This window comes from Maylandia zebra, linkage group LG11 (assembly GCF_041146795.1).
Source record: "Maylandia zebra isolate NMK-2024a linkage group LG11, Mzebra_GT3a, whole genome shotgun sequence".
NCBI lineage: Eukaryota > Metazoa > Chordata > Actinopteri > Cichliformes > Cichlidae > Maylandia > Maylandia zebra.
The window spans coordinates 7,766,063-7,793,179 of record NC_135177.1 but is presented as its reverse complement, the minus strand read 5'-3'; the positions used below and the strand labels follow the sequence as shown (position 1 = coordinate 7,793,179).

Sequence of the window (27,117 nt, the reverse complement as noted above, 5' to 3'; positions counted from 1 at the left end):
TCTCCCCATTTTAAAATTAGGCCATGTCAGATCAACATGGTACAAACTGGGCTGGCTAGTCTTCTTGGGAGTCCCTCCCCCACCATTAGAGGGCAGTAGTGCACTTATTTTTCTGTAACAAATGAAACCCTCAGACCACAGGAACACTTTTTTTGTCCTTATTTATTTACACACAACACAGAGCGGTTTATTCAGCTCATTGACATATAACCTTATGTTATATTGATAGGCTCGGTCAGAGTGCCCTCCTGGACCTTTTTGTTCAACCACTACTCTCCTCACAATTAAAAATTGTTGCTTGTGAACAATCTAATATTGACCTTTCATCCTGAGGTGTTTCCTTATGTTGGAGTGACTCCTCTTGAGGTATTTCTGATACCTGTGTGGGAAATGATGCTCAGACACAAATAGATATTTTACCTAATGAGAGGTACTTAATAGTTGGAGCATAAAATGTAAAATCAATATGGCCACCAGTTCTGATGCTCAGCTGGCACTGGTTTTAACTGATGGCCATCATTTCTTTCTATAAACACATTTTAAATGAACCAAGAAGAGAGACGCACACACAAACGCATCAAAATGACAGTCTCAACAGATGGAGCTGGGCCTATGAATCGTCTGTTTGGCCCGATCTGTTGCACATAAGTTTGGCTGCCAGTGATCCGTATGTTGTAGTCTTTGCCTCAGGCTGAACTTTGTCTGTGTGCCTTCTCCCTGTGAATATGGACAGTGCAGCTCATTAGATGGAGTCTGCTGCCCGGGTGGCAGACAATAGCAGCTGGGTGATTCCAGGATCACTGCCACTAGATATAATTCAAAAGCTATCTGCTAATAAGTGAACCATAAAAACCAAAAAAGGTTCTAAGGCAACAAAATAAAAAACGATAAATAGATCTTACCAGGAATTTTATTCATTGCGATAAAATTGCGATCTTGCTGCTTTATCTTTGGCCTGTTTCGGGCTATCAGGAAAACTCCAACAAAGGACAGAAGACAACTGGGGGGGAAACAGTTTGAGAAGTTTGTTGACATTTTGCAATAAGCATAATTTGATAAGCTGCAGTGGCTGGTAGCTTATTGAACACTTACCCAAACAGGAACATACCGATGTTCAGCAAGGCCAAGCCTTCAAATTCCTGATAGAATACAATCCCTGCAAAATGAAAAAGTCCATTTAATGTGACAGAGTAACAAAACATGCACATCACCTCTGCAGCTTTCTTTGTGAAACATGGCCCTAAAACCCTAAGCATGCATTACACTGGGATAATGAGTGGGGAGAATTATTAAGTGAAAGGGTGCAGTTTTGAGAGATGAATAGTAAACACTGCTCAGCATATTGACAGAATGCAAAAACAAACAATGTCCTCTGTGCAGAGACTGTAGGAGAGCCACTGTTGGCTCAGAGAGCGAGTTCATTTTTCCAGTGCTCACTTCACTGTCTTAAGCTGTGACCGTCACCGGGTTAGGACCAAAACAATATTTTTCCTCAATGTGGAGCTAAACTAATCTTAAAGTAAAAGTCCGCCCACGGATGTTCTTACACCGCCAGATATAATACATCAGCAATTTGTTGTTCAATGCAATCAATTGTGGGTTATTCGTGTAGGCGGACAGAGCAATAGTAATACTGAGAGCAATATCGGAGAAAGTAAAGAGTAATTCAAACTACAGCTCATCTCGTGCCTGTGCCTCCTCTATCACAGGCGTCTCTCTGTATTGGGCGGCGTTGTGAAAGACGCTGCTGTTCATTTGCAGTATGAGAGCGACACCGGAGCTGATCTTGTTTGAGCCTGATGTTTTGTACTGCTGGAACATTTTCTTTTACACTCCACTGAAGCCATGCTGCAAATGGGTTGAAATGACATCACTCGGGCAATTTATCCAGAAGTAAAGCAAACAAGAAAATGGATTTTGTAACACAAGGTGTCCTGCCAAAAAGGGTTTTACATTGTGATGAAGTGTTTTACTCTGGATTTTCTCTTCAAGCCAAAATACTTGGGGGAAACTTTTGTCTGTTTTTCTGGTTTATTGATTAGATATTAAAAACCTGACCTGGCAGAACACACACACTATAAATACCTTGCAGCGTTTGCTGAGCAAGGACTCCTAAGTGGTTCACAGCAGTGAGTCACTGTCTTGATCGTGCCCTGTGTGTGTAATGTATGTGTACCCGATTTCAGCTATTGTAGTGCTGGAGCACATCTTTGTCTGTTATTGCCAGTAAATCTTATGAAACATCTAAAACCCTTTAATTTGCTTCTTTAGTAGGAATCAATCTCCAAAACTGCTTTCATGAGGTGTTCCCGCGTTGCAGTGATCAGTATCTATCCAGTGCAGACAATGTTGCTAGCATGGCAGTAAAACTGATGTGACAAACAAAGCCTGCAGGCCACGAGTATTTCTACATGTTGACATGTAGGGGGATTAATGGGCTATTGTTTAGTTCCCAGATGTTCTACATGTGAAGGCTTTGTGCATAGATTTACTGTGACACACAGTTACCATCTCAGGCTCTTCAACATCCACACTGTATGATACATTAAATGCAAACATTTTGAGAATACTTCTTTTATACTAAAAAAAACAGGGAAGTTGTTGGTTTATTAAACTAGGTCATTACTCTGTACTTATACTGGTCCAGTTTAGAACACTTCTGTCTAACAGGCTTCCGTAGCTTTAAGAAATAATGAATGAAGTATGCAGTTGCAATTCCTAGCAACCGATGAATATATATTTGGTTTGGTGGTGAGTGTTCGTGACACCACAACAATGTCCACAGTACAAAAAGCTGGCACTGATAAGAGCCATAAAGGAATATGTCACTTTGTGGCTCGAGTGTGGCTAAATCTTGCACTTTTAAATCATTTTTGAATGCAATTCAATTTTATTTATATAGCGCAGAATTACAACAACAGTCACCTCAAGGCGCTTTATATTTTAAGGTAGACCCTACAATAATCAACAATCATATGACCCCCTATGAGCAAGAACTTTGGCGTCTGTGGGAAGGAAAAACTCCCTTTTAACAGGAAGAAACCTCCGGCAGAACCAGGCTCAGGGAGGGGCGGGGCCATCTGCCGTGACCGGTTAGGGAGAGAGAAGGAAGACAGGATAGGAGACATGCTTTTGAAGGCAGCCAGAGATTATTGACAAGTGCGATTCAATGCAGAGAGGTCTGTTAACACATAGTGAGTGAGAAAGGTAACTGAAACACTCAATGCATCATGGGAATCCCCCAGCAGCTCACACCTATTGCAGCATAACTAAGGGAGGATTCAGGGTCACCTGGTCCAGCCCTAACTATATGCTTTAGCAAAAAGGAAAGTTTTAAGCCTAATCTTGAAAGTAGAGATAGTGTCTGTCTCCTGAATCCAAACTGGAAGCTGGTTCCACAGAAGAGGGGCCTGAAAACTGAAGGCTCTCCCTCCCATTCTACTTTTAATTACTCTAGGAACAACAAGTAGGCCTGCAGAGCGAGAGCGAAGTGCTCTAATAGGCTGATATGGTGCTATAAGGTCATTAAGATTTTTGGACCACAGAGTAAACCTGAGGCCCAGAGAAGCAACTGTTCTGCTCATTTAGCCACATAGCTGTTCAACAGCTTTCTGTTTAACAGACCTGCAAGGATGGCACTTGCAGTGAAAAACACAAAGTTGATAGGAACCACCTCTGTGGCATCAAACATTTTCATCGCCTGATTGAGAAATCTGTAGAGAGAGAGAGAACAAAGCAACATTTGAGAAGTTTGGTGAATGAAATGCAGCAGGTACAGGGTCATCATGTAAAATATGTGATTTCCCTCACTCTTCACTGAACAGCCATCGAGCCAGTGACAAACGTGAGATCTAAGCGATGACAAAAAGCTTAAAGATGAGAACTAGAGACAGAAAACTTTGACTAACTTGATCTGGAAGGCGCAAGAAGCAACCATGACAACAAACATGACGTAGAAGATGGGGTAGATGAGCTGCAGCTGGCCTTTTATCGACTCTGTGATCATCCCTGACACGGCTTTGACTGAGATCACTGTCAGAGAGGCTGCAACAACACACAAGCAAGACATCGCTTTAACATTTAGCTGCAGCACCTCACAAGTTCATGCTAAATCGTGGAGGCGGTTAATTTAGTGAACACGCTGAATTATTTCCTTCTATTGTTCTCAACTTGGTTCTCTTCAAAAATGATAACAGCTCTATACGGTAGCCAAGCAACAAAAGCAACCTCCAACTTAATCTACAGCATCTGCCCTCAGTTGGGCAACTTCCACTCTTTCGTACCGAGCAGGGCCACCAGCAGCATCACAATGACGATGTGCTTCATGTTCCTCCTCTTGTACAGATAAAGCAGAAGGCAAAAGATGACGATCTCTATAAACTGTTGAGAGAGAAAGAGACGTACAAATCATTAATGCAGATTCCATTTCCTCGAAGCTGCACAGAAATTGAAAATCTGAATTGCACTTGAATTGTACTTTTACTGACTGTCTTATTAGTGGAAGAGAGTGCAGCATGTAGCCAGAGAGCAGGACACTTTAATTGAAATAAATGACTATGGCGGAAAAATGAAATGAATTGCTGGGTTTTAAATGAAAAGAGCTCGGGGTTGTCAAATAGCATTCAGCTGTTCCAGGATCCTCTAATGCAGCTCGAGTAGATAAAGAACAACAACAGAGTGTAAAGCAGAATAAAGTGGGGAAAAAGGGCAAGCTGACCTTTAAAATGCCTCCAGCTATCATCCATGTATCTCTGTATGTATTTTAAATAAAAGGATTAATTATGATTTGAAAATGGATTAACAAAGACCTCAGGCATTTGTGGCAGATGCCCCAATCCATGTTCAGATTGACATTACAGCGGTCCTTCCAGATGATAACTGATAACAGAATGATCTTTGGTAATAAGAAGAAGGGGCAATGGGTATTTCATTCCCTCTGATTAATCACCCACTAAAGTTAATCCCATACTTGTTGGAGGCTGTTCCTCTGCAGGCTGATGAGTATTCACAAACAGCGTAGCCTCTGCGTTTCTAGTTATCCATTTGTATTTGCCCAATATCTTCTTATGCACTTTTCATGGATTTTTTTTTGTAATGGTTTACTAAATAGAAAAAGAATCGTGAGTGACATGCTGTGCCCTGAATAATGATGGCACTGCCACCTGGGGCACGTTCTCCTTCTCCGCCATTGGCTAGCATCGTTTTACATTTATTTCTACTTAGCTTGACAGATCATGTGCAGTTGTTCAAAAAAGTTGTTCAAAAAAAGTAAATTAAATGTTTAGGATTTGGAAAGATAGCGTCAGTAGAAAAGTGTTTTTGTATTTGTGGTATATTCTGTAATATAGGAAACAAATGAAAAAAATGCAGTGTATTTTGATAGCCTATAGGTCTTATGTGGTGCTCAGGACTTACTAGTTACTAACTGAGACATCACAGCTAAAAGGCACAAAACGCAGTGTTTGGTACAGGAGACATTTAACCTGAAACATGAAATGCAAGGTGCATGAGAGTCAGGGAATGACTCAGACACAGCTGGATGGATGTGAATGACCCCAGTCTACAGAAATGCTCCTTTAAAAGCGTCTAAGAAGTGCTTTCAATCAAGACTAGCTCTGAGCCAACATTTACGTTTGTGATGAGTGGGTTTGGACAAAAAAACAAAAACAAAACAAAAACAAAAAATGTTGTTTTAGCTCTGTACTTGTCTTCTGATTGGTCACTATAGCAACAGCTATGTTTATGCCACTGCTGCTTGAGGTGAAACTGGACTAGGAGGGTACATGGGTAAGTGTTAATGCACTCACAGCCTGTTTGTTGGAGGGAGTATTTCGTGACTACCGAGTATGAAAACGCTATCTAAGCTTAAAAGGACTCTCTCCCACTTGACCACTTTCACAACAGAGACACACAACAGAGAACAGAGCTGAGGGAACGACCCCTAAGAGTAGTGGTAGAAAAGACCTCGTCTCATTTGGAAAAAGTTACCAAGCAGCAGCTGGTTGTAAAGAGTGACCTTGTCTTTGACCAACAGTGGTGTGCTACATTAGGATTTTCAGTGACATGACCACGGTGTTGTGCAATAAAGCTCACAATGATGCATTCTATGATTACATGTGGTTTCTCTGTTACTGATAAATAAAAAATATTGTTAAACGAATACACATTAATGTGTATTACTTGACTTATAAGAGAGCATTTTAAAGGACACACCAGGTAAAGCAGGAAGTGCCAGCTGATAGTGTAGTACTGGACCAGATGGGCTGTGATGTGTGTGGAGGTGTGGGGGGCAAAGGTCACCAGGACGTATGTTCCTGTTATTGCCAGGGTACCACCTAAGAAAGAAAGACAGCAGAGTGGTGAGTTTATTGGAGGTGGTTTTTATATCGATTTGACAGCTCAGTTGACCTCATCTTACAAGTAGTTCTGCTACTACTACTGGGAGTAGCTAAAATCCATAACACCTACGGTCATGTGAGAAAGAAAATGTACCCTCTTCAGGTTTTATGTCCCCCCCCCATCACATTTTACAGTGTAATTTTTTAAAATGTAGCCATACTGCAGAAGCAGTGTTTGAACAACTATGTAAACATTTAAACTGTCCTGCTGTATCAGCCAATTTTTTGCCTTAAGCTGCTGGACACATGCCCTCACACCTGACTTTAGCTGTTCATGGTCAACTCACTGACTGCAAGGTGCCCATGTCTTGTGGCTATAAACCAAGCCCAAATCCTCACCCTTCCATCACTGTTCTTGACAGCTGGTGTGAGGTGTTTGTGCTGATATACTGTTTGGGTTATGCCGAACGCAGCGCTGTGCATCTCAACTTTAGTCTCGTCTTTCCAAAAGACATTATTCCAGAAGTCATGTGGATTGTTCAGATGTCACGCTGCCAGCAACCCTTCCAAACAAGTGATAGTTGTTCAGTCTTTTTGTAACTGTAATGTCATGATCTTTAAAAATGCAACCAGCTAACTAAGAGCTGTAGAGTCTCAGTTGTAGCCCTCGGATTTATTGCAGTTTCTCTGAGCACTGCACGATCTGACCTTAGGGTGAATTTGTGTGGACGCTCACTACTGGGAATATTTCAATTGTCTTGAATGTTTTACACTTGTGTCCAGTTCTTCTGACTGTACATGATGGACTTTTAATTGTTTGGAAATGGCTTTATAACTCATACTATTGGGCAGTGATGGGCAAAGCCTTTTTCAGATCTTTACTGATCTCTCTTCTTCTTGGCAGTCTGTTAAAACACGTGTGAATGGTTGAGACTAGAAAACGGCAAAGCTTTTCTTTTAGCAGCGCTCACACTTGCTGATGATCAGTTAATTAACTTAATTTGATTATCAGCACCTGGCTGCCACTTCCCCTCTTAATCCCCATGGAAACAGTAAGATCGTACTTACAGTAATTCTTCACACGCTGCTTCTGCACTTTGGCTTCATTTTTGTTAAATAAGTACTGACACAGTGTCGCATGTAACACCTCACCACACGGTTTTTTTTTTTGTCCTAAGACGTAAAACCTTACAACAGAAAGAGGGCCTCCTTTCTTTTCCACATGACTGCATATGGCTATTTAAAGAAGTGTTTTCATTTTGATGTCATTTTTTAAAAAAGCGAAGTGAATATAGAGATTCCCTGTATTTTTTGATAGAGCTGTCCAAGATGCAAAATGAGTAGTGCAGTGATTGATAGAAAAAGAAAAGAACTGGCCCAGTTCTTGTTTATTATACACTCCATTCCTTAAATTGGTACAGCCCTGCAGCACACACTGACATTTATTTGATTGTTTGCGATAGGCATCCTGCTAAAAAGATAAACGGGACATTTATTGAAATGGTACGAATGCTCTTTTTTTTCCTACAAATGATCCAGTGACTATATATCTTACCAATGGGCTTCACTTTAAAACACATTTTGTGTCATATTTTTGTTCCTAACTTCTGACACAAGAATGAACTCAACTTGAAAAATGAACTTGAAATGAAGCCTAAAATGTTACTGTGTTCATTCTTGCAGTGGTTTTTAATATTCATCTTTATTTTTGTTATTTAAATGATCATTTTCGAGGTTTTACCTCTGCCGCTGGCTGCACACAGGCAGAAAAACAGAGCTTGTTCCCACTAATATGCCCCTTTATGAATAAAACATTCATGCATTTAACTGTTTCCAATATGCGGTTGATAATGGCATTCGGCAATTGTAAAACAAAATGGCAAAAACATTGCAGCCGATTTATCCAAGAAAGCAACAATAAACAGAGCTGTGTGATGCTGATATGAATTTCCAGTCCAGGAGTAGGAATGGTCATCACAATTATGCCATTTAGCAGCAGAATCACCAAATTGTTATGACAAACAAAAGCTTTTCATAAAACAAAAAATATGTCTGTGCTGAGTGTGCCTTCGCTTTCCCGAAGCTACAAAGATAAAAAAGCAAGAGGGCATTTTTACTAGTACATAACTGGAATTCAGGATATTTTTTCTCTTGTGACTGAATTATCATCTGTAAACTCAGTTTGGCATATATACAAACTACATTAAGATTTGCTCTGAACTCAAACTACCATCGCAAGAGGACACTTATACTGTAAGTGCCATCATCGCTACTGAATGCTTACTTACCAACGATGTCAGAGGCACACAGCGTCTCCTTGAGAAAAACCACAGATATGATAGCACTGGCTGTAACAACAAAAAAAAAGTCTCTTAGTTTAACTGCAATTCAAACCATTCAGTCCACTACAATGAAAGTAAATACCAACATATTTATATTTCCATAAGAATCACATCAGTAATGTTGAAGGTAGTCTACATTGTTGACTGCAGACACACACACGTCAACCACATCAAAGCATCTGTGAGGCAGTGAGGTCTTAAAATAATGAAGCAGAATTATTTGTATAGAGTTGTTTTTGGTGGTTGTTACTGGAATGCTCAATATGAAGTCAAAGGAGATGTTGATGCAAGTAATCATAATGCATAAAGTAATCAATCAATCAATTAACCAATCAATCAATCAATAGAGATATCAAAGATTTTGGGAGTTGCCAAATCACTAATATTTTACAAAGAAGGAATGCACTGGCCAGTAGAGGGATAGATTCTGAAGCGTACAGGGCTACGCTTTCTGCTTCAGCCAAATGTTTCTGATCTGATCAGACAGCGCTGCACAGAGCAAATGGATTATGACCCAAAGCGTGCTGCAAGACCAAAGAAAGAATTTTTCAAGGCAGAAAAATGTGATATTTTTCAACAGCTAAGTCAGTCATCTGATTTCAACCCTATAGAGCATGCTTTTTAGTTATTAAATACAAATTTGAAGAGACTGACAAACAAGCTGCATCTAAGGGTGACTGCAGAACATCTCAAGGGAGTAAACAACGCATGTGATGATGTCCACGGATTGGAGACTTCAGGCAGTTTCATCGAAGTATTAAAAACAATCCTCATGTTTAAAATGATGTTAGTTTGTCCAATTACTCCTGACGCTCTGAAACGATTTATAAAAATGACTGTAATTCCCAAACAGTTCATGGAAAATTTTCCTAAACTGCTTGAATTAAATCTCAAAGTCTACACTTCAGTCACACATTGACTGTTTGATTTAAAATCCACTGTTGCAGTGTACAGAGGCACATACTAAAAAAAATTGTGCTTTGCTTTACATCACGTTGATTGCATGGTTTACCTGGGAAACAGAAGGCTGCAGGACGCACTATGGAAGGAAGGCGATTTCTGGACATGGTTCTGAGGGAAAACCTTGGGTCCTGGTATTCGTGTGGATATTTCACTGACATGTACCTCCTTCCTAAACATTCCCAACCACCACTTACACACCCTTCATGGCAGCCATATTCAAATAGGCTACTAACATCAGAACAAGCCATCTTTAGGTTTTTTTTAAGGTGTTATGTCTACACAAGCAGCAGTGATACAAGTATTTAGTTATGCACATATTCACACAGTGACACTATATTATTATATGTAAATGCGTGTTCACATAAATACATGTACACAATGCTTGACATGTTTATATTAGAACAACATAAATCGGTCCGTATGCTTGGATAAATGGAACTCATTAGGACTTCATAGCACCAGCATGAAATTATGATATTCCACGCCACGTTTTTTGCAAACCCATCCATCAATATCATTGTCAAAAACTGCGACACTGAAAAGCAATCAGTCTCACATCAGCTAAGCCTCAGATTAGTCTTCTTAATGTTTCCCCGGGATCTGCACCGAACCAAGGGAGAAACACGGCATTCGGCTGTCACGGAGACAAATAGCGAGGCGGGCAGAAATGCGTGCAGACTTCACAGCCATGCCGATAAACAGGCAGATACACAGATGGATGGCCACACAGGCACGCTAACTGGCTGAGACAGAAAAACAAACTGCGAGACAAACGGCCAGTGGACAGAGAGGCAAACTGACATGCAAGTGACAGCGGCCTGTCACAGTGAAGAGGTCAGTTTGCATAACACGCTGACGCTGCCGTGCTGGAGGTCTCCTCACTAAACAACACAAGTGGAAAGCTCATTTTTATATAACCAGTTGGAATTATGATGTTGCATTTTTCACCAATATCACAGCAGAGCATACTATGGGCGCTATGTTTTGCTGACACGACTGCCAGACAGCAATCTGGGTGAGCAGGTGATGGCACACAGACACGGGGACTAATTGAATGGAAGAAATTGCTGGAAATTACTGGAAGAGAAACAGACAGAGCATTTGAGTCTGTGTATGGGCTCTGCCTCCGCCATGAGGAGATTAGATACAGAGTGTAAACAGCTCAATGTGTCAGAGACACAGTGTTGGATGACAGGCAGTGACAGGTTCTTAACATGGATATTAAAGATATATAGTTGCAAGTTTATCTGAAACAAATCAAATATAAGCAAAAATGCCATTTTAAAACCATGATTTAAAGCCACACTTTCTTTCAAATAGGCTATGTGTCTCCAAACACACATTTTCCGAAAGAACAGGCCATGGATGTGCACAATGCCGCAAGGACCCTACGCTCTAATTGGAAGTTTATAAAGATTCTCCTTAATATTCTGATGAAACAGTTAGTTGTTAAATATTTCATACTGAGAGCATGTTCGCACTCACATTTTGGACGACTCTTTTGCCTCTGGGACCAGCTGGATCTAACAAGTAACCATAGCAACTCCATACAAAGTGAGCTTCGCACGGCTTGATATAATGAGAAATGTGGCAACGGGAACCTCTGGGGTACGCAGTTTTGTCACTGCCGTTGTGTCCTTGTGTGCGCAGCACCTCTATACATGCTCTTTGTGATGTGTAGTAATGGGTACCTACCAGTGAGGACGAAACATACAGTGTCAATCATTCTTGTGCAACACAAATCTGTCATGAGCAAGATGAAAGCAACAAAAGTCTGACTGCCATCACCCAGAGAAGCTCAAATATAGGAGCTGTGCACGTGTAATTTGTAAAAGAAAACAAAAGTTGTATTCACAATTTCCCAAACAGGAACTTTTGATAACTTGAATCAAAACCGTCCTTCAGAAGCTATTCAAGAAAACATTACACAAACGTTGTAAAGGAGTTCTGAAATCTGAAATGAGATCTTGTCCTGACCCTGAATAAATACAGTCACACTGTAAAGTCATTCTTTAAAATCATTGTGTTATTTATACATCTACATTACATCCTGACTTCTTCACACTGCGCTAACACCGCATCCTAATGGATAATACAGTGCTGCAGGTCTGACATCCGTGAGTGATGCAGTCAGGTTTCTGTTCATTTCCACACTGCCAGCTTCCCCTCCTCTTTTGCATGCGATGACATCGGTATCTGAACGAGAGAGCTGATTCTCTGCTCCACACAACAGCTTTTGGGCTGATGCTGTCATTCCTAATAGAGAGGACTGGGCTCTGTGAACGCGGACAGTAGTAATTGCTCTCCCCGGAACGTCACGAGTGCCAGCGTGACATGCACGGACAGGCGGATGACAGCGGCATCGTCAGCTCTCTCGATCCCGGCCCTTTACTCCTCTGCTTCTGCCTATTGTGTCTTATTCATTCACATACTTATGCTCTCCTTTCCTTGAAATTTTCTTCCTCTCACCTCAGCCTTTCTCCAAGCCAGCCACTCACTTCCCTCTTGTTTACCCAGTGAAGGCATCCTGCTGTCTGTACCCCCTTCTGTGCCTTCACACAGCTCTTGGAAAACAGGCACAACAGCACAGCAGGAAGGGTGTGTGTTGTGTGTGCATATGTCAGAGGAGCATCCCAAGTCGACACAATCCTCTAGACCTTTTACACACCGCTACAGTTATGCATAAATTTTATGTGTGTGTATGTATGTGCTTTAAACATTTGCATATCGTGTGAGTCAGTGTGAGCTGAGGGGTACAGTCAGTCAAAGAAAGGAGCCAACCTGCAGATTCTCCCCTGTAGCTGAGGACAGACTGTGTCATGACTGCAGACATCTTCCTCTTCTTTCTCTTCCTTTCACCTCGTAATCTCAGATGCATTAATTATTTAAAAGGCTCCTTGAAAACGCACTTCAGCTGCATAATATTCATTCAAACTCCAGTGCAACACTAGCAATCGGCTGGTTTCACGAGGATCTGATAGTAAAATGGAAATGAGTACGGTAATTGTTAATGGTTGTGGTTTTAAAGAGATTCAGCACAAGGTTAGATTTACACACACTGACAACACATTTGGAGGTTGCTGGTCTTAACAGAACACCGAACTGAGGCTTTATTTTTCTGCTAAAAGCATTTTTTTCTTTGGTAAGTGCTCACTGAAGCAAATACAGTGGCAAGCAAAACTACAATGAACAAGAGGTGCAGCCTTCTTAGCAAGATTTGTGGTTTCGCTTAGTGCTTTATTCAAACCATTCATCCACTGGCAAGACGTGACTATAGGAAGCGTGGAGGTAATAGCTGTCATTAATATCCATGAGTCACCACCACCTCCAGCGCCGTGAGTGATGCGCGGTGGAAGGTAAGAAGTGAACCTGTTCAATATTTAACCTGCGTTTAGAGTGTTTGCACTGAGCAGCTGCCAGCTGTAGCAATGGGGCAGGCTTTGTTTTGACTGGCTAATGAGTCCGGCTTAGTCTGTGACATCTTTAGCTTAACTGTGGGCCGTAAAAATGATTGTTTCTCAAGTGTGGTGTTAGATTCATAATGTCAGGAATAATTGGACTTCCTATGTAATTTAATCTCTGGAGCTAAAATGTAGAGATTTATCTTCTGGGTTCAGTGCTGGGTATAAGGTAGGAATTGAAACGATGACACATGAACTCCCCCCGCCGCCACCACTCTTCCACTCTCACACAATGACCCACTGTTTCTGCTCGTTTAAAATTTGTTAAATTTACTTTTGAATTAACACCTTAAATAACAAAGAATGGTTTGTAAGCTTGAAGATTCCAGTGAATAAAGTGAAGACTGTTAGTCTCATCAGTTATAAGCAGTTGTGTAGCTTGGAAACACAGGAGAGAAATAAAACTGTTATTGCAGATGGAGAACTTCACTGATACATACAGATCATTTTTATGCCCTGCACTTGAACATACTGCTGCTGAGCTAATGAGCTGATGAAGTGATATATATCACCATATATGAAGGTCTATTTAACACGCAAGGGTAGAGCAGAAACTAGTATTGTGCAGTACAGCACAAAATAATAGGATAATAGACACATTTAAGTACCAGTGTATTGTGACATTTAATATAAATGTCCTTACAATATGTAATGGTTATTAGGCAATAAGGGACTTAAATATAATGATTATTAAGAAACATTACTACGTGATAAGAATAGATTTTACGTGATTCTGTAAAAACAATGTCTTATAGAAACAGATTAAGGTACTTTTTCAGTACTTCCTTGCAATGCTTCTACATTTAAAATATTAATAAAAGGAGTACAGTTACTAAACCTAAGTAACTTAGCTCTGTTGTCACTTTTAAACCTTTACTAACTAATGTCTATGTGTTGAATTTCACATGTTTCAGTTAAGGTTCTCATATAAATAAATAATACAGGCCAATATTATGCCTCCAATCTAAAAAATACATCATATGTTCTGCATCCTTATTATAAAGGCCCTAATATTATATATTATTATATATCCCTCTAAAACTGAAAGCCAATGAATGTGGGGAAGAATTTGTATAATCGATAAGTTGCATTACTGCCGTGAAGTCTTCTTGTGTATGTTTAAATGCAAGCTATTTTAAGATGATTATTATTTCCTATTTTGAATCAAATGCTTCTTTTGCAAACAATATACATTAAATCCTAGAGAGTCTTTGCAGTTCTCAGATGCTCCACAAACAACAGCAAACGTCAACTTTGGAATAAAAATGAATGTGAAACACACAAGTCTTTACCCAGGTCTGCCACCGTACATTTTACAACGTTTCTTAGGAGATTTCTTCTGCAAGTAATAAAGACAGAGCAAAAAGATTTAATTCCCAGTACCAAAAAGAAGAAAGCTGTTTTTTTTTTTTTTTTACCAGCAGTAAGTCTCACAATGATTCATATTCCCATTAATATAGTGATAGAGGTAATGTTAGCTAAGTTATCAATGCTTACCTAGCTAAGTGGGAAAAATAAACCCAGTCAGCCTACTGTGGTGTTACAGTGAAATATAACAATAATGGTTCTAAGGAAATCAACCAACCCGTATCTGGAAGCCACTCGGATGCTAATCCAAATACCTGAGCTGGTGTCACTGTCAAACGCAGCATTTCTATGAGCTCAACACACAAACTGTCTGTGTGCAGTTTGTCGCACACTGTGTTGCTAGCTAAAGATACAGCTGCTGTATTTCACTATTTAAAGGTTGCATGAAAATCCTCAGCAGGTTAGTGTAGCATGAACAGGTTAGTTTGCTGTACTGTGATGGATTCAAAGAAAGGAACAGTGTGTGACTGGTGCACAGTGGTCGTCTAGAATAAAGTTAATATAAACAGCGTACTGTCAGTGTTGCCAGGACAACTCATGAAACATCTGCTGACATCTGGTTGAATTCAGCTGTGTACAGTGTTGGTCAAGTTACTTGAAAAAAGTAATTAGTAACCAATTACTGATTACTTCTCCAAAAAAATAATCCCTTTACTTACTGATTACTTATTTTCAAAAGTAATTCGATACTTAGTTACTTTTTTAACCCTGTGGTTGTGTGCACCCCCACCGCCTTACTTAATGTTTCGGTCACATTTGACCAGTTAGTTTTTAAAACATGACACATAACCTGAATAGTAATAAAGCAATAGACCTTTCAGCCCAATTCTATTTTTTCTGCATAATCCATCATATAAAATTGAATCAAATGAAAAAATCTCTTTTTAAAACTTGTTTTATTAGTTTTAATCTTTTACCTTCATGCGCATTGCATCAAGCAAAAATTAAATTATATGCAACAGTCTCTCACAGAAAGAAATTTGTTTAACATTTAAACCTATTTTCTGCATATTCCAGCATATGAAATAAAATAATGTTTTGTGTTTACACTCTCTTTCAAATAGATGCAAGTAAAACACAGCAAAAAAATAAATAAAATCAAAGTCTCAGTGGCACTAAGTCCCGTTGCTCTTTTTCACCTGTTTAGCAGGAGTGGGGCGGGTGGAGGTCTGCCCGGTCATGTCAGTGGGGGGATCCGGGGGGGTTTCTCTGTGAATTTCACATTCCCGTGGCAGCGTGCTAGGTACTTGCTCAGATTTGCAGTTTAATTTTTCACGGTAAAAAGAAGTTTTCTTCCCATGCAGGGTGTACAGCATACATTAATGTTTTTGTCACTTTTTACAGAATCAAACTCAAAGTAATGTCAGCACTTCCAAGCTTTAAACCCTGCATGGTCGTACTCGCTCCTGCTCTCCATATTATCCATTGTTGATCTGCACACATCTGTTACCACGAACGTTGCATGTGTTTACGTCATTGTCACGAGACCCTTTCACAAACAAAATCACGGTTTAGTAACGCAGAAATGCAGTGTGCTTACGGGAAAGTAATTATTTTTGCAATAGTAATCCCTTACTTTACTTTGAAAAAAGTAATCGGATTACAGTAACGTGTTTATTGTAACACGTTGTGTACATCCACAAAGAGCAGCAGGTCTGCTACTCACAGCCTGTACAATAAGACAATCTACTGGAGCGCTCAATAGAAATTACTGAGCTGTGATTCTTTGCCCCACACTGAGCCATTTCAACTAATTTTAGGGTTCCCCCATCTGCTGAATCCACTTTAATCTCTTCCCTACTCATTTCCTGCTTAGAGGCAAAGTCACCCTCTACAATGTAGGTAACAGAAAATAGAGCTCTTCTAATATTATTGTTACATTAATAAAGCACAAGGTTCAGTTAGCTTTGCATAAAAACAGCTGGTAGAAATGTCCTCCAAAGAGCTACTTTTTACTTTCTTACTTAGAGTACATTTCAGAGCCTGTACTTTTTTTTTTTTAACTTTTACTTGAGTAAAGAAGTTGAATCAGTACTTCAACTTTTACTGGAGTATTTTTCAACACTAGTATCAGTACTTAGGTACAGAATGTCTGTTCTTTTGCCACCTCTGGTTAAGAGACTACTATTCGCACATATAATTTTATTAATGCATAAAATATACAAATAAGCATTATAAAGTGCTACAGATTAAATAAAGTCTATAGAAAAATTTTTTAATAGAAAATGACTGGATAAAACATCATTAGTTTTTGGTTGGCATGACACTGTCAACAGGATCAGAAGGAAAGAACACAGGCCTTGCATGGAAACACCTTCCACTGTTAGTTTTGCTTTCACACTTGGATAATGCATGACACTAAAAAAACAAAAAAGATTATATTTACCTATAACAGACACACAGCCCAGTGGGGCTATGAGAGATGCTGGAGCAAAGCCATAGGCAGCAAAGTTTCCCAGTTCCCCAACACCCATGAGAACCACTCCGCACCACCATGTGGCGGATGTGTAGTAGGGTTTGGATCCACGCTGTGCCTGACGTACATGGGCATATTTCTGTCAGGAAGAGAGGGAACGGGAGCCAGAGGAGCCAGGGGAACAGTCAGATAAAGTGGGCCCAACAGAGCTGTACAAACTACAGCAACACAACACAGACAATAACTTCACCGCACTGTGCAAATCCTAAAAAAGTAGGTGCAACTTAACATATTAATCAATCAATTTAATATAGCATTACACCGACTGTCACACAACTCTAAACGCAGCATCACACTCTCTGCTGATTACCATTTCATCTCAGAAGAGACATGACACCAATTAAGAAGCTGTATGATCCCAACACAAGTCTACAGTATACCTCATAATCATTAACAATTCTATTTCTGGAAGCTTATACTGGCTTCTAAGTAAGGGTTATCAACCTCTTTTAGCACTTTTTCACATCTACTTGAAGCTGTCACGGCATCCAAGTTTGCTCTGCATGCTGCTGCCATGCAGACTTTATTTCATATTATCAGTTCCCCAGAAAAAAAGATCACTTTAGACAAATAATGTTTTTAGATGAATCTTCTCAGACTGGTAAATGTTAGCGCTTGTAGGCTTACATTACATTTAATCAATGAAGTCCTTATTTTTTAACATTGTGATGCTCAGAAAATGGTAAAACTTCACCTGAATTAGAGCTATCAACCTAAGGGCAGCTTATTAATACCCTACTCAGGTCCAGACTGTGCAGAAAATGTGTTGTTTGAATACTTAATTGCACTATATTAAAACTGAATTGCAATATTTTAACACCCACTTCTATTCGTTTTAATTCAAACAGGCTTTTCTGTCATGAAATGCAGTCATTTCTAATGCACACTGCCTGCTGTGAACATCACACAGCCACAGTGCCCGAGGGTACACGCACTAAAATCCTGATGAGCACACAGAGTTTGCTAAAGAGAGCAAACCATGAGGAGAAAGACAGTCTAGAAATACTTTACAGGCGCTAAACGCCTACTGTGCTGAGTGTCTGTCACACAGCTGGATTCCAGTGTTTCCTACCTGTATGTTGAGCGAGATGCTGATGAGGACATTCCCACATATGGAGATGATGATTCCCAGGAGATAAGTCTGTGGAAACAAACAGTAAACAGACAGAGGATTAGGTGACGCTCTAGTTGTCACACGACTCCAAACACCCCATAATACTTCTCGCAAGTCTTCCCTCCAGCTGTCGCATCTGTCATTTCCATGACAACCACAGAGAGCATTGCTCCATTGGTGTTGTGTTCAAAGGCACAACTGCGTGTGTAGATATTGTTTGTACTCCTGTGGAACAGAGGCTTTTAAGGCTTCGTAACACCGAAATCTGTATTCTCACACGTAGTAAAAAAACAAAACAAAAACAGCAAACAGACATTTGACACAAATATGCCAAAAAATGAAAACAATCCAAGTTCTCACACAATATCTGACACCTCATTAAGATCTGGCTGTAGGCTGGTGCACACCTTCAGACAAATAAACGCACAAAGTTCTGGGAATATCACACTCAAGCTGACAAAGGCAAAAATGGAGATTTTCAACTATAACTATCATGTTTACCATCTTTAGTGTTTGCATACCAACATACTCACAGTAACACTTTCCCAGGATTCATTTCATATTGTAAATACTGCAATTAGGACTTTCTGACTTGCAAATAGCATCCACATCAAGAAACTAGCATTTTAGCAAAAGCTGCAATTTATCCTGAACGATAAGGAAAAGTGGATGTCTCACTGTACACCATAAATACAATAATTTCAAACTATGCAGGGCTTTTTGGGTAACTAAATACAAAGATTTTGAGACATCCAAAGTAAAACTGCTATATAAAACAGCCAAATTCAATTTTAGTGCAACCTTAATTAAAACAAAAAAAGTATCATCAGATGTTTGTAGCAAATTTTCCTCAGAGTAGGTGTATAAGTGATGGAGGGAGAAACGAGATACATTCACTTAAAGTGCTGGAACAGTATACTTGGCTGTTTTGTCCCTGATATATCCCAGGAAAATGACTGCCAAAAGAAAATTGAATTCTGGGTTATTAACATACCGTTGGCTGTGGGTGGACAAAGTTTATAAAGGAACGATAGCACAGAGTGGGGGTGGAATGTGAAGGATAAAACCTAAAGAAGAGAACTCAATCACTCTTGAAGAAGTAAAAGAAAGTGCAGCCAAGCATTTATCCCTTGAAATTGCTTTAAGGAAGAGAGGTGGAGGATGGACAAGGAGAAGGTGGATGGTGATGGGAGTTAAAACAACAGGATGAGAAACAACAGTGAGGTGGAGAATAAGAGGGAAATTTAATCACATGCAGCAACAATAGATTAAAAAAAAGGAAATAAGTATTAATGTTCAGGTTCAGTGGTCCATTCTGTCTGATAAGACAGACAGTGGGTTATTGTCAGTATTATCCATGTGATGTTGTTGACAATAAGATAACACCGCCGTGGTCAAAGGACACGGGAGTGAATGGAGTGTAAATTAATTCCTCTGGTCTCCAAACACAGCTCCAAAAACAGCTGCTCACTACCGCACGATCCAGAGGTCGCCTATTGTCCATCAGTGCGCATCATTAGAAATCCTCAGTGACAATATGAAGCATCTCTTTGCCAGACTGAGAGGGAATAGCTGTGATGATTTAAGCATAAGTCGCAATTCATCGTGCAAACAATGGAAATATCAGCAATCCTCTACTCTTACTGCCAGGCTCAGAGAATACACGGAAGCGTACACAGGAGCACCACATGAAAACATGAGAGTAAACATCCACGAAATACAGGTTAAAATGATGTTTTCCTTACCTGCCTTAGTGTGCTACCTATCCAGTTCAAAACCAAAAAATAAAAAATCCTATAAAAACATAAAGTGGTGCGTTAAGGTCGACGGGATATCATATATAATATGACTCCAGCACAATTATGAGTCATACACTTTCATGTTTGTTTAGCAATAAAGGCCGAGGTTATAAGAAACACTGTATTCTAGCAAAGACAATAAAATGCTGCTTGTTTGCAGTTTTAATGTGGAGCATGAATTTATACTGCATCTTTTAGGCCAAAGCGCTCCTTTGCTCTGTTGTCAGAAAAGCTGCTCACTGTGGTTTAGTTTTATCTGTGTGCACAACAAATAACCTAAACTACCGTCACTTCTTCTAAGATTTAACTCGAGCCTGCTGCAGACCTGAAATAGGTTCATTAAGTTTAATATTTGAACAAGATAATAGAGCTCAGATCCTTTTATTAATCACTAACTTTCAAATATTTAGTGACGGTGTAATGACATCCTCGAATCATGCTTCATACCAAAATCAGATAAACATAACTAACTGAGACTGAATGCACTCACACAACAACAGCAGCTGCTCTGAGGAGAGCATCCTTTTTAGTGTAATTTATATATTTAAAGACTAATGGAGACTGACTGTGATTTTACTTATGATCAAATGAATTAGGCACAAAAATAAATTTAAAAAACTGTTTCTCGCTCCATGGAATTCACTGGCGGACTTCATTTCTCTATTAATGGTGTCCGACTTACCAGAAAACTGTCAGGAATGTCTGACTAAATTGCTTCATGCACATCACTTATCGGTAATCATTCACATATACTGACTATTTGTATAACAGTGTGGACGTGTAAACAACACCGCAGAGCACATTACAGATAATAATGACACCAGGAACAGTAGAGCAACACAGATATTTCCACGATCATCCTGACAACCCCTCTGCCCATCTAATGAACCATTAGCCACTCCTACTCCCAGTGAACTGCATCATGATGCGTGTCTTGGATACACATGTGGCGACAAGCTCACACACCTGATTTCCTTGCGGTTCAGCTGTCCTTGCCCTTGACACAGCAGTCAGGTTCAGTACAACTCACAGCTGCAAACCCTAGTTAAATACACTAGTCAGAGCAAGTAAGAAAGCAACGCAAAGTCCCACTGAGAGGTTTTGGAGGGCAAATTAACTATTTAAATTGGTAAAGGCGCCTGAAGAAAACCCAGAGGATTGATACTGCAATGTTACCCTAAAGCGACACTGATGTCTGAATAAAATGTCAAGTGAATCCATATAAAGTCTATAATAAATCCATATTGATGAGACTGGTCAATTACAACATGGGTCCCTTTGAAAACTCTGATCAGCTGTTAGTCTACAAGGAAAAGACAAAAGTGTGTTCCTTGCTTTTAAGCACCAGAGTAGATATGAAGCTATAAGAAAACCTACAGCCAACTTTCAATTAGTTTTGATTTATCTGCTCATGGCACTCCTAATTCCATCCAGCAGCTCACTATAAAGTAAAACTACTACTTTTTATTGCATAACTCAGCATATCAGCTCCTCGCCAGCTTGATAAGAAATTGAAGTCTAGGGGACTTATGGGTAATTTTTCATTCAAAACCACCACATTACAGTCCAGTTTTTCTCTCGCGTCTCTCTTCCAAGCCCATCTTCTCTTCACCCTCTCTCTCCCTTTTCACTTTGGCACCAAGCTGGATGAGATCACTCACCTGAAACCTACAGCGAGGACGCTAGTGCTAAACCGGATTTAGTTCATGTGTGTTTTCCTACACTTGCACGATGATTGCAGAGTAGGAGAGGTAAACAGGATTTGGGAGGAGGAGGGGAGGAGATGGGCGGCTTGCTGATGGGTTTCCTAGGGGACTGATAGGTAAAAAGCCTGAACTTGTGTGTGTGGGTGTGAAGTGATAGACGGCGTCCTCTAATGATATGGCATACAGACTGACGGGGAGAGTGGACTGTGACTCCCGACTGTACGGAAGAAGAATATGACCCTAGTAATTTATGATCAGACACCTATCAGGCAGCTGTGGTCTGTACACTAAACCAAGATCAATAACCTTGTCAAGCTCTGCAGGAGAGAGTGTGAGTGGCTCCCTGCCGCTGCTGTTACTGAGCCCATGGGGAAGCTGCAGGTTAATGCTGAGAGAAGCCGGGGGCAGAACAGGGTGTTTAACTTTGCGTGGGTGCGTGTGTGTGTGCGTGCGTGAGAAACAGTGTGTTAAGAATACGTGGTGGTGGATGTGCAGCCTGAGGACAGTTCATTCCACAGACTTCACACAGGAGATAGCAATTTGAAATGTGAGGAAGGATTCATCTTAACTTCTATTGGATTCATTCACTTCATATTAAGCTGACCAGCAAGTGTTTTCAGCCTTATTATAATAAATCATTCCTCTCGTTTGTTGGTGTAAAGTTGGAGGGTGTGCATTTGCGGTACAGGTGGTCACTGCGGGAATCAAGGCCAAGACTCAAGGCTGCAGGAGCCTAACGCTCTTCCCACCGAGGGAGACAAATTCATGCGAGAGTGTGAGAGAAGAGAAGCAGGAGAGCAAGTGAGAAAGGGAGGGGGGGTTAAAAGGGAGAGACTTTTCCTGTCAGAGGAAGAGCAAACAAAGCTGCTGGATCAGGCGAGGCTGGTATACTGGGAGCGTCTTTTGTTGGCTGACTTGCTTAGCAAACATTACACACTTTAAGGAAAGCGACACACTTCACACCACAGCACCGTTTAAACTGCTGCACATTCTTCATCTTACTTTATTTTAATATAAGGACAGTTAACGCGTAAAGAAGTAGAAATAATCACTTATATTTACTCAACTACATTATTTAAAATATCTGAATTTAGTTGAGCCTGTCCATTTTGTGCTCTGCTTATACTGTATTACATCCATATCCAAGTGCATTAAGAAGAGATATTTGCACATAAATATGCAGAATTTGTAGGCAAGGAACAGTTTTTGATACTGGAGGCTTTTGGTTTCTGTTTTTGTCCAGGCAGTACTGATTTATCACGTTTGAGCAGTTTAAACATTTAATGTAGAGGGAAAATAAGAGGAAAAACATCTGAAAAACAGCCATATAGGAAGTGCTGGCTATCATCTGGTTTCAGCCATTTAGCTTTTTAAAACATATCCTAACAGTGGGTGCATAAAATGTGAATTATTTGCCCAAATCTCTTCTGGAAGAGCTGAAATCTTGGCTGATGGGTTCCCATGTTGGTAATGATGTTTATCAGCAGGGTAATAGTAATATCAGCTGCTTAATTATACTGGCCAGAGTTTTATTAACAGTGCCTCTGAGCAGAGTATTTTTGTACTGTCCATATATTAAGTGGGCTACTCTCAAGGAATTCTAGGATATGGTTGTGAGGTTTTCATCGCTGAATGATTATAATAGCAGTAAGACTGTCTTTGTGATTTTATCAGTATAAAAGAGCAATTAAACATTTTGGTATTTTTATTTTCACTTAAGTAAAGGATCTATATACGCCTCCTTCCACTGCATCTATGTTTGGACAATAGCAGGTATCCAGAAGTTCTTGTCTTTCCCGTCCTCTGTAATTACAGGTTGTTTGAGGCCATCCAAAATAGAAATCTGCTTTTACTGCGGTCTTATTTTAGCTTCCTCAAAATGTAATTTGTTTGTTACAGTCAAGGAATTCGATTGTACATCATTTCAGAGCAAATGATTCTGAAGACCTGACAACTTAACTGGCAAGCAACACAATAATGCAGCCCCTGAGCAGCATGTTTAGTTTTTAATGTTGCTGCCAGATTTAACAAGAAGTGCCACGATTATTGTGAGGGCTGGATTCAATAAGCTGATACTGATACTGGCTGTGAGAAAGGCAAAGCATCAAATAAAGATTCTTGTGCTTTTAAAAGTCACAATGACACAAACTCAAGAAGGATTCCCACTGCAGCAGTCCAGCAATATCGTGAATATCGCTATCAGCAAAAGGAAAAGTGGGCTCTAACTCTGTGCGTGAGAACATTCATCATCGAGACACAATGAGGGAATTTACCACCAATTGTGGGCCGTGTGTTGTATAAACTCCATTACTTAAATGTCAGAGATAAGACAGCCTGAGCTTCTTTTGCTCAGGAACGTTTCATAAGCACAGAGCAAACTCCAATTAGTGGATTAGACCAGAACCCGGAAACTACATGTGACTGTTCTGAGTAAAATAATTTAAATCTGAATGGATCTGAAGGCTGATGAAGGGCCTGATAGCACTGATCCTCCTCCTCCTCCTCACTAGGACACTGACCAACAATGAGAAAGACCGACAGACGTACAGACAGCACGGTCCTTTGTGTCCACTGACAATAGGGATCTGTCCCTCACTGGGATGGGCTGATCTCTGGATGCAGCCCTTCAGTTTCTGCTCCGGATGAGTGGTGGGTACAGAAGAAACATGGATACCAGTAGTAGAAAGAAAACAGACATTTTAATACCATTATCAAAATGTATTTGTGGATTGCGTCACATTTAACCTTAAACCGTATGTTTACTGAGTAAAGGCTCTGATCAGGATCTAGAGCCAGGATAAATAACACAGCTGGCTATAGATCTCTGCAAGTAATAGTGCTGAGAAGAGGTCCAGGAATTAGATCTTTAAAATGTATTCTTTTTTATTATTTGAGGGAGAACATGTGTAAGTCCTATCTGTTAAAATCTAATCTCTTGTATACTGGACACTAATTTTGGGTTTACTGTTGCACTGTGCTATCTGCTGTCAGCAGATTCTGTACAGGTCTCCCATCACCCACCTCGTTTACCTCCAATAGAAATTGGCAGTATTTAGTTCAGCAGCACATGCATTCTGCAATTTTCAAAGATAAAATACAGTTGTCGAGTTTGAATAAGCTTAAAGTGAACAGCTTTGTCCATAGACTGAATCAGCCTGGAAGCTCCGCTGCCCGCTATTCCCCACACTAACTCCAATAAGGCAAAAACTGGTAAAGAAATTCTTAGGAAATATTACCCATCCTCTGTTACCTAACGTAACGGATCACGTCACTGGAAGTAGCTATCTTTCAAAGATACTGGGACTAAGTCTCACTTGTGAAGTATAACCAAGATGACAAATCATCATCATTTTTTTCAGCAGCATTTTTTCACTTCTAAAACGCTGTCAAAGTGTGACACAGACAGATATTGTCCCCATCCTGAGATGCTCTGTGGGATGGTGGGTAGCCATGGACAGAGGGGGAGCTGGGACCATTAGCCAGCTGTTCAGGACTCTTACAGTAGATCTATTCTCTCACAACCCACCAATGGGTCATTACTCATTACTCACGCCTCTCAGTCCTCCTCTGCTACCCTTTCTCTCTCTGGCCCCCAGTGGTAATGTCACACTTAGGAAACATGGCGAAACACAGTGACAGGGGAAAATGAGGGTGAGAGGAATGTGTGGTTACATAAGAGTGGGAGGAAAGAGGACTGGCATAACATAACAGGACGTTTGCACACACACATTCAAGGAAACTGCTTTTTATTATCACACACAAACAGAAGTGCACGCAGTCTGCATACTCTGTTTAATGGACAGATTAATCGAACCCACTTGACAAAGTTAAAAAGTTCAAAAGAAAGAGAGAGCCTTTCAACGCAATGATTTAGTCATGATTGCTTTAAAAAATAGTTGTGACAGGTGCCAGCACCAATAGATCTCTGCCCTGTCTAGATTCCTCATCCACACTGAGTGCTCATTACCTAAAGAGCTTTAGAGGCTGAGGTTATACTTTGACTTTCAAGATTATTTTTTAGGCACTAACTAAATCTTCTCTCGGATATTGGAGTGCAAATTTCTGCTCTAAATGGAGTTTAAAAAGTGAAGTTTCTGAAAATTAAAAAAGTTTTGCTCTCATCTCCGCAGCTGCAGCTGGAACAGGCTCAATATCATTTATATTACAAGCGGGCAAAAATATAACTACGGTGCACAGAATATGGCTCAAAAAAGAAATGGTTTTCTTTTAAATTTACGACGCATTCTGTGTTTTTAGGTTTTTGTTAAATTAGAACAAGTTACCTGTAAGTTTGTCACTTATACATCTTATGAAAGTTTTTTTTTAAATATTAGTTTTTAATCTCACCTTGCCAAAACGTTTCAAAGTTAAACAAACTCACCTGAAGCGGATTTTCCAGGACCTCTGCGCGGTGAGCCAGGGCCGGGGTCAAGGAAGGAAACACATGAGAAGAACTTGAATTCGCCATTTTTTCCATATCACGTAAAAAGGAAACACTTGTTTGTCGCGATTCCTTCCTTCTTCACATGTCTGGCGTTACATCTCACTTTCACCTCATCCCGTCCCAGGCATCCCACACGTCCTTGTCGCTTCAGTGGAAACTCGGAGGGTAAAAGTTCTTCATTGTTGAGGACAGGAATCAGGAGTTGGTGATGCCTTCAGGTACGATCGGGAAAATAGAATTTTAAATTAACAAAGTCATAGAAAAAAGCAAACAAACATGTGCATCTTTTTTATGTTTTACTTGTGCTCATCACTTCTGTGACGATGGGATTGGAAGCAGCAAGACAAACAGCAGATTGTTTGTTTCGAGCCCCGCTGCGTTCATGTTCATTGGCAGTTAGACGCTCTGATGTACGACATAACTGTGGACTTGAAGTAGGCATCAGGAAAGCCGCAGTTATCGTCGCGCACACAAAGCAGCGCACTGACCACAGATACTGGGACACATTCACTTTGATGCGAGACTGAGCGTCATTATCGATCAGATGGCTTAGAATGGAAGTAAACAGAATCCAACTGATTGTAAAGTTAGAGATTTCGCTTGTTTTTGTTTCAGGCTAGACTGAAATGGCCCCATGACCTGAAGATTTATAGTGTTTGGGTTTAAATGAAAAGTGAATTTAACTTTCTGCTTGGCAGTAGTATTGAACCCACTGGATCGGGACTTGCCATGCGCAAGCTTCTAGTTAAAGGATAGAAGTTTGACGAAGACAAACACCAAGCCGCTGTCCTGTTTGGTTTAGTGCGTCGAAATGTGTATTAAGATGGGGTACAAGTTGAAATACTAATTCTCCTGAAATCCAAACAAGTTGGCATGTCAGCGCTCCAGTTTTTGTTAAACATGTTGCCACCTGCTGGCCACACAGAGAGAGAGAGTGGCAGTTTTGCAGATGGTTCGACAGCGCATCTGATTAGAGCCACATGATGTCCCTCTTCTAATTAGGCTGGTAATGTTCTCACCTACAGACAACAGGTGTGTCATTGTGCCTGAATTTGCAATCTCTTCCTATTCGCTCTTCATCACCCCTTTGGAAACCTCATCAGCAG

General features: G+C 40.2%; 1 protein-coding gene across 1 annotated transcript; it reads right to left on the bottom strand.

Moving 5' to 3' along the window:
- Nucleotides 1-144: 144 nt before the first annotated feature.
- nipal2 (NIPA like domain containing 2) lies at nucleotides 145-27,117 on the bottom strand. Its single transcript, XM_014411604.3, has 12 exons — nucleotides 27,031-27,117; nucleotides 25,949-26,223; nucleotides 18,021-18,089; nucleotides 16,859-17,027; nucleotides 8,627-8,686; nucleotides 6,214-6,335; nucleotides 4,284-4,380; nucleotides 3,909-4,044; nucleotides 3,625-3,713; nucleotides 1,093-1,156; nucleotides 903-1,000; nucleotides 145-717 (listed from the first exon to the last, which is right to left on the bottom strand). The coding sequence occupies exons 2-12, from the start codon at nucleotides 26,042-26,044 to the stop codon at nucleotides 611-613; spliced, it is 1,107 nt and encodes a 368-aa protein (XP_014267090.1). The 5' UTR covers nucleotides 26,045-26,223; nucleotides 27,031-27,117; the 3' UTR covers nucleotides 145-610.

Coding starts and splice junctions, on each gene's coding strand:
- nipal2 (XM_014411604.3), bottom strand. CDS start 26,044: ATGGAAAAAATGGCGAATTCAAGTTCTTCTCATGTGTTTCCTTCCTTG. Junction 17,028..18,020: donor GCATCTCGCTCAACATACAG/GTAGGAAACACT, acceptor TCTTCCTGACAG/AAATATGCCCATGTACGTCA. Junction 4,381..6,213: donor GGCACTTCCTGCTTTACCTG/GTGTGTCCTTTA, acceptor CTCTCTCAACAG/TTTATAGAGATCGTCATCTT.